Source organism: Dendrobates tinctorius, unplaced genomic scaffold (genome assembly GCF_039654945.1).
Source record: "Dendrobates tinctorius isolate UK_male_01 unplaced genomic scaffold, ASM3965494v1 ptg000113l, whole genome shotgun sequence".
Taxonomy (NCBI): Eukaryota; Metazoa; Chordata; class Amphibia; order Anura; family Dendrobatidae; genus Dendrobates; species Dendrobates tinctorius.
This window is the reverse complement of record NW_027361781.1, coordinates 15,076,226-15,088,890: the sequence shown is the minus strand read 5'-3', so window position 1 is coordinate 15,088,890 and position 12,665 is coordinate 15,076,226. Positions and strand designations below refer to the sequence as shown.

At 39.6% G+C, this 12,665-nt stretch overlaps 1 protein-coding gene across 13 annotated transcripts in view; it reads right to left on the bottom strand.

Annotated features, from left to right (window-relative positions):
* CELF4 (CUGBP Elav-like family member 4) overlaps positions 1–12,665 on the bottom strand; it is a 1,497,717-nt gene that overhangs the window by 40,463 nt on the left and 1,444,589 nt on the right. For 11 of the 13 annotated variants that reach the window (XR_012234844.1, XM_073589788.1, XM_073589790.1 and 8 more), the window contains one exon: positions 872–1,037. The exons of the other annotated variants lie outside the window; for them this stretch is intronic. Coding sequence is in view for 10 of the 11 variants with exons in the window: in XM_073589788.1 (XP_073445889.1) it covers positions 910–1,037 (128 nt within the window). In the remaining variant the exon portion in view is untranslated. The remainder of the gene's footprint in view (positions 1–871; positions 1,038–12,665) is intronic. 13 annotated transcript variants of the gene reach the window in all.

Here is a 12,665-nt window from a genome sequence, read left to right as displayed (position 1 = left end):
GCCCTGTTACACAATTTCCATTAAGGTTTTCCAGCTTCGTGTCTTCTGGTGCTCCAGTCACCAGTACAAAAACTATTTTCTAGTAAACACTCAGGAAGAGTTTATGTAGGTTGTACTATGTTGAAGAGGGTCTTTACAAAAATATAGTTTTTAACAAAAAAAAATAGTAAATGTGGTAATATGAGACAGACATGGTCTACAGTCGGTGAAGCTTGAATGCCTCTTCTCTGTCTTCAATTCAATGCCAATTCTGTCTGGATTGCTAACCCTATTCATGTTACCATTTCAGTCAGTAGTTATTAAATGAGTTGTCCACTATTTGGACAACCATTCTTTAAAGAAACAGAGAGTCATGTAAAATAAAAGTAGCACATACTCACCTTGCGGGCAGGCACCATTCCACCGATGTTAGCACTGTGTCTTCCAGCACCTGCGTGACATTGTTATTTTACTTGAGTGCTACAGTCTATCAGCCGCTACTGATGGGCTGCAACACTCACACTTTCCTCACTCATCCAAAATTGTTTCATCGTTTGGAAGGGTGCGCACTGCAGCCCATCAGCTGCTGATAAGCTGCAGCGCTTCTGTGACATAACAATGTTGACCTGACACAATTCCAACAACACTGGAATGGCATCTGTCCAGGAGGTGAGCATATGCTGTTTTCGCTTTAGAGGGCAAACTTTCCAAGTAGTGGACAACCCCTTTATTAGAACTCTTAGGAGTAACACGTAGGACTACCATGTAGATTACAATATCCTTTGAGTGTTTCAGCAACCGTGAATGGACAGCGCACAATCTGTTTACCCAATAAAGGTCATATTTAAACTTGTTTTATGCTTCTTTTTCCAGTATTTTCATGGTTACCTACCTGTGCTAGTCCTTGTTTTCCGCGGCTCCTGAAATGTCTCAGTAAGGGCGGTTGGCATCTTTCGGCCTCTTCAGTTGCACTTTAAGCCTCTTCATGCCAATTTGAAAGCCATTCATAGCCTGTATGGCAGCCTGGGCACTGGCAGGATTGTCAAAACTCACAAAACCTGTCAAAACATGAAGCAATGTGGGGGCTTAACAAGCCGAAGGCTACCGGGGACGATACACATAGAGCGATACCATTAAGAATGACCATGGGGAGGAATATAGATAGATGAGAGATGGATAAACTATAATACTTTGTGCATATCCTACAAAGCAGCACCCATGATTAAGATAAATTTATCAACAAATCTAAAATTGTCAACCTCTCAGTAATTTACAATCAACAAAAGGAAGAAACACATGTTAAAATTATATAGGATGAACTTGTGAACAATATGCAATGTTTTCTCCAGAGACTGTACCATAATTCTTATTCTGCTCTTTTTTTTTACATTTTTACTATTCAAATTAACCAATATTAATCATATCCAGCCTCAATCAAAAATCAATGACTATGAAAAAATTACGAGACGCTTTCTTCCGAAACTTCCGATAAAGAAGTCTAAAGTCTACAAGTGAAGAAGTAAGAATAGAGATGGATGTATACGGCCAACTCTACTGACAATAATGTTACTTGTTCTTAAATAGAAAACTGCCACTGAGGTAAATGGGTTTTCATAGCTAAAATCTATAATTTCATGTATTTAGTAGGGTTAATGGGATCCTTTTCTTTTATAGGCATTAAATGTCTCCTCTAAGAAGGCCACTTTCAGATTAGCGTGCCACTAGATATTTTCATGTAGCAATTGTTACTAAAAATTATGTGTTATAAGGCAGACGTTCAGGTGAACGGCTATCCCTGCAATACAAGAATAGTACTCCAAGGGTCCAAGCAGCTCAACTCACAGATGGGGTCCCAAACTTTAGACTGGGGTTGCCTATATGAGATGGATAAAGTCACTGTTAAGATATTTAATTTCATAATATTGGCCATTTATATTGTGTCCTGTAATGATACCATTATCCTTAAAGAGGACCCTTCACTTGCTAAATATGTTGTAAAAATCACCAAGATCCCCTGATTCTGCCGCTCTGTTCCGTTTTGCTACCTGTCGCTCCACTGCAGAGATATTCACATTTGTTTATTCTGGACCACAATATGTGAAATTTTTACTGATAGTGCAACTGGGTGTATCATTAAAATCTTTTTAAGTTCTTTCACCCCTCCCACGCAGATGCTTCCAATCACAGCTCAGCAGTGTCTGAGACTGCTAGATAAGCTGATGAGCTGTGATTGGCACTGTGTATAATTAGGCTGGTTTCACATTAGCGCTTTTATGCGCAGCACATCATGTGCAATAGTAACGCATGCAAAAAACGCATCATGCGTTTTTGCATGCGTTTGCGTTTTTTAGGCACATTCGTTCTACACATTTTTACGATAATAATGCATGTTCATCAAAATGCAGGCGTGCGCATTTCCATGCGCACGCCTGCGTTCCCATAGACTGTTATGCGGTTTTTGTCGCATTCCACGCGCAAGCATGCGCATGCGTTTTTGACAAATTTCGGCGCACCCAAAAATGCAACACGTTGCGTCTGGAGTGCAAAGACGCACACGACTAAAAAACGCATGCGCACGAAAATGCATACGGACGTGTGCAAACGCAAGACCATGCATCCCCCATGTTAAAGATAGGGGCGCATGACGCATGCGCATGGATGTGCCGCAAACGCTGAGCACAAAAACACTAATGTGAAACCACAGGAGAGGTGAAAGCACTTGTCCCCAGAGGACACTCTGAAGAAACACCCAGTTGAAGTACAAGCAGAGATTTCACATATCGTGCTCCAGAAGAAACAAATTGGAATATCTCTGCAATAGAGTGACATCTTAAAACGGAAAGGGGCGGCAGAATCAAGGGAGCTCAGGGATTTTTCCACAAGGTATTCAACTCAATTTATTTTAGGAAGTGAGAGGTTCAGGAATTGTCCCAAACCATTAAAGGAATTGTCTCACAATGTCAACCCTTCACCTAGCCAGTACTCGGTCATCATCGCTAATTATAGACAATGAAAGCAGTGTGACCAATGATTGGGCATTCTTGTGATCAGTGTGGGTACCAGTACTGGAAATTCACTGACTAGACACTTATCACCCATTCTGTGGTTAGGTTGTTAGTCGTAATTGTGGAATAACCCCTTTAAATTATTAATAGGTTCTATATGAAGATGTCTGAAAGCACATTTTTCAATCCAACAAGAAATAATTCGAAAGTGATGCAGAGGACAACTAAATGTTAACTTCAGCTTTGATACACGTGTACTTGAAAAAACCTCTAACTTTTTTGAAGCTTATGGTAAAGGTAAATTTATAAAAGCTCTGGGAGGCAGGGGCATCAAGTGCTGAGTTCCAATGCTGCATCATCAAGGTAGTTTGCCTTGCCCTGGGAATCTAGATATAGGACTATGGTCACAGCCTGAACCTTTGCCCAGAGGGAAAGTAGCTGAGTTATGGCTATGGTTTATAATCAAGAGTACATTACTGGAGGACACATGTACCTCTGTCATCTGCCACCACTAAGAAAATTTTGCATTCTGTGCATATGGATATTAGGCAGTGACGGGGCTCTTTGGGGGATCCTTTCTATGCTCTTCTCTTAGTTCTGCATTGAGTGGGTTCAGGATGAACCCAATCTATGGAGCTGTATCGGCTGACTATAGGTCCACTAACCTATGACATCTGTATCATAACTAAAAAGGTAACAAGCCATGTAGCAAAAACAGAATGGGGTCCCATCAGCATCTGCTCGGAGAGCTTTAGTTTTTCTTGTGGCACCTTTTTCAATAATGTAGAATTAACTTTCACTATCTGTGTAATTAATACGCTTCACACGTTAAAACACAGGCAGTGGAGAAAACTCATAATAAGTCTTAGCAGACTGTGAGGGAAGTTATCAAAAATTTACTTTTAACCATTTGGCACAGTGGAAGGTATATTTTCCGCATGGAGTAGTTCTTGGCCTTCTAACCTGCACCAGATTGTTCAGCCAAGGGTTTCTGCCTGATTTCTCTTTTAACGAACAAGAGACACCTGCACACAAGCTCCAAAGTTACCCACTGAAGACATTGATTCCTTTTAATCATTACTCTGAAAAATAACTGAATTTCTCTTATTTCTGTGCTGCCAATACACCTGTTGGCAATTCTGTTTGCTCTGCGATGGGCCACACGAAGCAATGTTTAAGCATTTAGACTGCAGCAAACAGGGTATGATCCTCAAGGGATTGGTTCCACTCAGTGGTAATAATAATGTCTTAAGTTTACTTATGGTATACTTATAATAAGAAGATACTTTTTTTTCTATATGGCTACTCTCATCTAAACTATTGTCGATAAAACTTTCATTTTCTACTAGAGATGGTGAACTTATGCAACTAATATCACCAGCGGTCCATCAGTCTGAAGTTGGTAATTTTGCCATTTTTTTTCCATAAGATCCTCGTGGCTTGTACATTTATGAGAACTTTGACAATGGTTTAATATTGTTGTAAAAATGGTTTTGGTTGTCGAATGGGAATTTAAAATGGAATATGGTAGATCAAAAGTGGTATGCTCAATGTCAGGATGAGGCTGCTCAGACTAAAAATATTTCATGGTGATATCCGGTATTTTAAAATCAAAAAAAGTGCCTATGCACTAACAGGCAGGTAGTTGCTACCTACCTGCCTGTTGTGCCCGGCGCCGTTCTGCGATGGCACAGAACGGTCACAGACTTCTGCTGTCGTCAAGTCAACAGACAGGTAGTTTCTTTTCCTGTTGACTGGGTGGGACTACTGGTGTCATGCTGATTGACAACTGGCTCTCCACTGCCTAACTGGGGGAAGCCGACTGTCAATCAGCATGACACCAGTTGTCCTGACCTGTGAACAGGAAAAAAAACTGCTGCTCTGTTGACTTGATGCCAGCGGAAGTCTGTGACCATTCTGAGCCATCGCAGAATGGCGCCGGGCGCAACAGGCAGGTAGGTAGCAACTACCTGCCTGTTAGTGCTTTAGGCAACTAAATCTCTGGCAGGAGGTGTCAATGACCGATGCAAGGTACAACAGACAGGTAGGTGTCTCTGTTAGCAACTACATGCCTGTTAGTTAGTGCTTAAGCACATTTTTTTTCTCTTAAAGTCCCGGATATCCCCTTCAAGTGTAGTGGTAGTTAATTTTTTGAACAAATATCTTGCTTATTACTAAGGTTTCTAATTTGATTCTGGAATATTTTGTGAACTTTGATATTCTTCTGGGATTGTTCTTTGGAAACAAGGGTGACGGAATTATATTTTTGGTGTGTGGTGGATTGGCAAGTAATGGCCAAATCAAGAATTTTAGAATGGACTTAATACATCAAAAAGACATTTCTGAAACAATTGTCAACAGCGACACTATTGGGTGCGTGGAATTATTTCTTACTTTAGTATTTTACTTTTTAATTTGATCTACTTCTAAGCGAGGAAGCAAACAAATCAAATTCTTGACGTTTGATTCCATAAAGTAATTTGCGATTATAATTCATATTAGTAGGATAATCCTCATAATTTAATTTCTCCTTTGTGTCAACTGTTTCTTTTTACTGGTTTCTAAATAGTTCAATTGATTATAACATAATTACGAGTGTATAATCTGGTTTTTTTTTTGCCTTAAATGGTTTGAACTACAAAAAAATCAGCAATAAGTTACTGAACATGATACTAATTTTATATACTTTTTATATATTGTTTAGAGTCTGTTTGGCCAGTGTTAAAGTCTTGGTTAATGTCAGTAGCATAACTGTCATTTAGATTTATTTTCCCAATAAGCCATCAACTTCATTGTAACGGAAAAATGCCTTCATTGCACCTTTGGGAGAACATAAGAAATTAATCTAAACATCAAATTAATTATGGTTTGCAAATGAGAAATTGCCTGCACGCGTAACATGTTTTGTAAGAGTCTTCCCTCGTGGCTAATTGCATTGACTGTTTTCTGCATTTTTTGGGGTGGGATCGGAGTCTAAGATTAATTATCCGGCTGAAGATAACCACATTGACCTGCAACGTTTCCTGCCCTCTTTTTCTTGGCCTGTTTTAGTTATTGCTGGCCCATCTTTAGCTTTTCTATTTCTCCGCTGTGTCTTTCAAAATTTTATGCAACCTACAAAACAGGATGCAGTGCACTTTCACAAAGGAAACAGTGAGCTATGTATCACCGGCTCAGATGCCAAAGCCAGTGCCAGCCTTATTAAAAACAAATGAGGAAAGTATTGGCATTTGTTGGGGTCTATTTGTCATTCGGCTCGGCTCATTTCAGGCCGTGCTGAACAATACAAGCTGTGAGAAAGAGTTATAGTGCTACTTGTTTTTTTTCAAATGTAGAAGCTACTAATTACATTATTAGTCCTGGAGAAAAGTAGCATGGTTATTTATCAATGAGTGGTGTGCTGGCCATACATGTTCTGAATATATGGTTCAAGTTAAATACTAGAAGCAAATTGATTTGTGGACAAGATAGATAATGACCACATCTAATGGAAAGAAATGAAAGCTTTTGAACTAAAGACTAGAGCTAAGCGGATTGCTTTTGGCAATCCCGAACAACGGTACCGGTCAGTGCTCTCAGGCCGTGGACAGAAGCTGTATAAATTTCCTTAGATTCTGGATTAAACAAAGCACCATTTCAGTCGTCAGCCTGGCGTTATGTAATTTGTGTGGCACATGGTGTATGGGTGACGTCATGACAGCTTGGCAAATCACAACCCAAGCGTTGGATCAATTGGGAAAGGAAATTTGTCCAGCTCCTGTCCAGGGCCAATGAGCACTGACGTAGACCGTGTGTGAAGAGATTCGCTCATCTCTACCAAGTATCTTTTAAAAAAAGTAGACAACTAACCTAATCTAATCCATATAGTGTTCACTGACATATGGGAAGTCCAAAATTGGACAGCTGTCTCACCAACCATTATTGACGGGTTCGGCTGATGGTGTATGGGAGAGCCAGCTGGCTGATGGTCAGGAGAGATGATGATCGGACATGTCTGATTGTGGAATTGCATCGATCTCCCTGAGATAAGCTGCTGGCCAATGTGTTAATTGGCGGCTTTCTCATAGAGATCAAAGGAGTGCTCGACCAAGCGAGCGCTCCTGTGTATGGGAGTGTTTTCCTTAACCTCAGCGTTGCTGAAATAGTGCAAATCTATGGCAGCTTTCAAAGGTTACAATTCAATTGTTGCAGGTTTTCTGTAAACAAAATTATTTCAGAAGAAAAGAAAATCTCAATTTTAAAGTTCTACCGGTTCAACCATTAGAGTTTTTGATATAGCTGTCCAATTATGGCCACTTTGAGAATTGATTCGTCGAATTGTTCTTCACAATGAATGAATATATAACAGAAGTTGAAGATAAGTTGGAGATAGCCGTTAAGCTATGGCTGCTACTAAATTTGATAAGTGGATTTCAAAATGTATTTTTGAGAATTGGTTATCATTTTTGTTTATTTATTAGTCATAAGCAGAAAGATATCAGTTGTGAATCTTTTTTTACTTGGTTGGAAAATTTGGAGAACAAGAAGATCTCTCAAAACATGGAATACTTATACAATCAAGTCTGAATGTGTGGCCCAAGGTTTTGGATCACATAAATCTTCAATAAAGGAAAACCTCTTGGCAATAACTGTAAACTCAAGGAAGATTACAGTATATCATTGGTGCAACCTGTGAAGTTGCATGGGGGCCCAAGAGGGAAGGAGGCCCATTTCCACCTCCAAAGTAGGTGGAACTTTGCATTATGATGAGCTATTTGATTGGAAAGGGCCCATATATTGATCTTGCACTGTTTTTATATGTTTGTGTCTGCCAGTGCCTAGAGTTATTCTTAAATTGGTTGTGCTTCAGGCATTACTGATTGTGAAATCTATGAGATGTGGATCAAGAAGTCCATAGCGGAGTAGATGCTTCACCAACTGTCAGAGTTTTTGAGACAACTATCTGGTGACATAATATGGATGAAAATTAAAAGTTGGGAGAAGTCCTGAACATGTGTAAAAGCATAACATTTTTGATAGACTAGTTTGAAAGTTCTTACTATACAATACTTTTGGAACTGCTATACAAAAAAAATGGGTGGCAGAACATTATGGCCCCGATTCATCCAGAATTCTGGCGTAAAACATCGTAAAATATCTTCAAAATTTTGTTCACCTTAAAGTTGTGCCAATTTATTATGACTTTTGGTTTTTTTTTGTAAGCCACTATTGGCCAAATCCGCTCACTTTTTAAAATCTGGGTGGAGTGTGAATGGGATTGGGCATGGAGAAGGACGCCTGTCAGATTCACCATAGTTTACTCCACATAGTGGTGAAAATTATGACAGAAATGTACTCCAGTCCCTGACTTAAATACCATTTTTGGTGGTGGTACATGGCAATTGAAATATACGCCAAATTCAATACATTTGGCACATCTTACTCCAGTGTTCACTTCATTAAGACTAGTCTGTCAAACTAAATGTGTCCTTAATAATGATATGGTCAATGTTATTAACAAGAAAAAAATTATAATCTGCAAACCTATTCTTTCCTGCTTGGTGATATCCTCCATCCTCAAATTTTACATTTTTTATTTTCAATTTTCAATAAATTCACTGCTGGTGAAATAAAATGTAAAAATACTCAATTGTCAATAAAAATGCTCAAAAATAATAATCTATTGGAATATATTTTAATCTACCGGTGCTGCAATAAAGGATGGCCTTCAAATCACAGAAATGGAAACACAGTCCACTGTGACTCCACAGCACGGCACATCACTAAATCCACTGCAGTATAAAATTACGCCACATCACCACATCACCACAGAACACCAGTTAAAAAAACATCAAGAACAACAAATCCCATTTTCATCCCTCCCACCCTCAACCCATCATCATTTCCACTAGTTGCAAAGGTCTTCCTTGTCATGGAAGACCTGCCCTGTGAAGTGATTAATATAAGTGAACTGTGGTGTCATCTTGAGTAGTTGTTATCCATGTAGTGCAAATGCCGCCATTTTTAAAACTGTATGCGCCAATGAAATTACGAATAATTTTGCAAATACAATCAATAGTTTTTTTTTTCTCAAAACCGATCTATTCATGCTTTTCACAAATGTACCATTTAATATAGATACAACTTTGAATAGTCTTCATACACTCTGTGCAAACTGTGTTATGCCTAGTGCAGGCTCTTCGGGGGTGGAGCTATACACAGATTCTCTATTAGATGATTTGTCAACCCTTTGTCATGCCCCGCCCCTGAGGCCCTGCAGTAAGCATAATGTACTAGTCTTGCACAGAGTGTTCCTTTACATTACTGTGATACAATTAAAACCTATTTTAATTAAAGCAAATTTTCAAGGTTAAAATATAAAAAACCCTAACATACATAAAATCAATCTATATTATTAGTTAATATTACAGCTCATGATTAGTAACAATATTTCATCAGCCTGACATTTCCCAAGGAAAACTCAGAAACATGTGGCACTGCTCTCCCTCACAATTTCCATAGAAGTAATATCATGTATCAAGACCCATCTTTGGAAACAAATTCAGTGAGCAAAATGAATATTTCACAACCATGTAAAATGAAAAAAACATGCATAATAAGTCATAATTTGGGAGATTTTGCATTGATAGTCTCTCCTTAGGATAGAGGTATGTTATGATTGGTGGGGTTTTGACTCTTGGGACTCACTTAAAGAAGCTCTCCTCCTCTCATCAAGTTTTTATCCCCTAAGTAATTATTGCAGTTATCATATTATACAGCACTGTGTACTTACAATAGCTCCTTTTGCCTTTTATACCCAGTTAATTCTTCTCTTTTCTCTGCTCTATGTAGAAACAGGAAGTCTCTTTTCCCTGCATGAGTCATCCCCCTATTCAACTCCTCCCCCTGCCAGGGACTTTTGCAGTGACTCATGACTCATGCAGGGAAAATTGACCTCCTGTTACTACATAGAGCTTAGAAGGATTCAGTCTGTTTTTATTCACATGATGGAAAAGAGAAGAATTATCTGGGTAGAAAGGCAAAATGAGCAATTGTAAGTACACAGTGCCATATAATATGATGATTGCAATATATTAAGAGGATACAAACTTGGATGGGAGTGCTTTTTTAATGATTACTGCAGTATCTTTACTGAATCGCGTCTTCTTTCTTATGGACTGTAGCATTCAGTCCTCCACAGTGAGTGGTGAGCCTCAAGCAGGTTGGAAACTCACGCATCAATGGCCTATCCTAAGGAATCTATATGTAATCCCTAAATCCCTGGGAGTATGGTCACTTCCACTTAAGGGGTTGAAGTTGTGAAGCGTAACTACTGATCAGTGATGAACATGTAACCTGTGCATCAACACTTTCCTTGGAAAAACTGATTCTTGAAACTCCTTTTTGTCCCAACGAATGTGTGAACTCTGCTCAGTGTGAAACTTGTCTAGGAATGAGCATCCTGACATATCCTGCACACAAGAGTTTCCTTGTACTATGAGGAGGTTAAACGTTACACGTCCATCAGCAACTTGTAAGTCACCTCTCCCTCTTCTCATCTTCTCACGCTGAAGATTTTTCATTTAGTTGATATTTTTACGAAGTCACTGCTTCTTTACATTCAGCAGCTGTTGGCTGTAAATTTATAACAATTTTTACGTGCCGCTCATTAAAAAAAAGGTACTATATGGAAAGGCTTGGTTCACCAAAGGAAGAGTTGCATTTTGCTAGCAAGTTGCCCATACACATTAGACTAATGCAGTCCAAACCTGCTAATATCGACAGGTTTAGCTGCCAGTCTAATATGTTGGGAAACACTGGCTGGCTATTCATCGGAAAAAAACCCAAAGAAGCTATCTTTAGATATTACCAGAAAAATGACAGGATCTAGTAATAGGTGGTAGACCACAAACAGAGTTCGCGTTGGTCACTTCTAAACCACAATTTCTAATTTGTCTTATAGTCATCATGAATAACAGCACATCAATGTACATAGGGCCATTGTTCAGAAGAGAGCACCATCTTCACATACCGTATGAGTATAACATTTCATATTGTGTTCAGTTGGTGAATATTCTTAAGGATGAACCAAATTGCTTGAAACATCACTGCGGCCATTTTCTGTCAATTATTCTAACCGTCCATCAGGTGATTGCATAGTTTATGCTGAAACAAATATCATTGTTCCCGTCAGCACTTTGCTTGGTGTAAACAGGAAATGTGCTGCCGACAGGTTGCCAAACGTCCAGAAGTTCCCAGACAGTCCATAAAAATAGGGCACTTTTTTGCCCTGTCAGTAAAGAAAATTTAAGGTGACCTCCATATAGCATAATACACTCCCAATAGTCCTCCATATAGTATAAAGCACTCCCAATAGTCCTCCATATAGTAGAATGCACCCCATAGTCCTCCAAACAATATAATGCAATCCCCATAATCCTCCATATAGTATAATACAATTCCCATAGTCCTCCATATAGTATAATGCACTCCCCCATAGTCCTCCATATAGTATAATGCACTCCTCATAACCCTCTATATAGTATAATGTACCCCCTGTAGTCCTCCATATAGTATAATGCAATCCCCATAATCCTCCATATAGTATAACGTACTCGCCATAATCCTCCATATGGTATAATGCACTCCTCATAGTCATCCATACAGTATAATGCACTGTTCATAGTCCTCCATATAGTATAATGCACCCCCATAGTCCTCCATATAGTATAATGCACTTCCCATAGTTCTCCATTTAGTATAATGCCCCTTATAGCCCTCCATATAGTATACTGCTCAAAAAAATAAAGGGAACACTAATATACCACATCTTAGATATCACTGAATTAAATATTTCAGTTTCAAATCTTTATTCATTACATGGTGGAATGCGTTGAGAACAATATAACATAAAAATGTAAATCAAAATTAATATCCCATGGAGGTCTGCATTTTGAATGATACTCAAAAGCAAAGTGGAAAATCAAATTACAGGCTGATCCAACTACAGTGGAAATGCCTCAAGACAAGGAAATGATGCTCAGTAGTGTGTGTGGCCTCCACGTGCCTTGTATGGCCTCCCTACAGCACCTGGGCATGGTCCTGATGAGGTGGCGGATATTCTCCTGAAGGTTCTCCTCCCAGATCTTGATTAAATCATCAGTCAACTCCTGGGCAGTCTGTGGTGCAAAGTGCTGTTGGTAGATGGAACAAGACATGATGTCCCAAATGTGCGCAATTGGATTCAGGACTGGGGAACAGGCAGGTCAGTCCATAGCATCAATGCCTTCATCATGCAGGATCTTCTGACACACTTCAGCCATGTGATGCCTAGCATTGTCCTGCACCAGAAGGAACCCAGGGCCAATTGCACCTACATATGGTCTGACAATAGGTCTGAGGATCTCATCCCGGTACCTAATGGCAGTCAGGGCACCTCTGGCTAGCATATGGAGGGCTGTGCGGCCCTCCAAAGAAATACCTCCCCACACCATTACTGACCGACTACTAAAATGGTTTTGCTGTAGGATGCTGCAGGCAACATCCACTTGTGGACGCTGGGCCCTAATACCACCCTCATGGAGTCTGTTTCTGACAGTTTGAGCAGACACGTGGATGCTAGTGGCCTGCTGGAGGTCATTTTTCAGGGTTCCGGCACTGCTCCCCCTGTTCCTCTTTGCACAAAGGTAGCAGTCCTGCTGC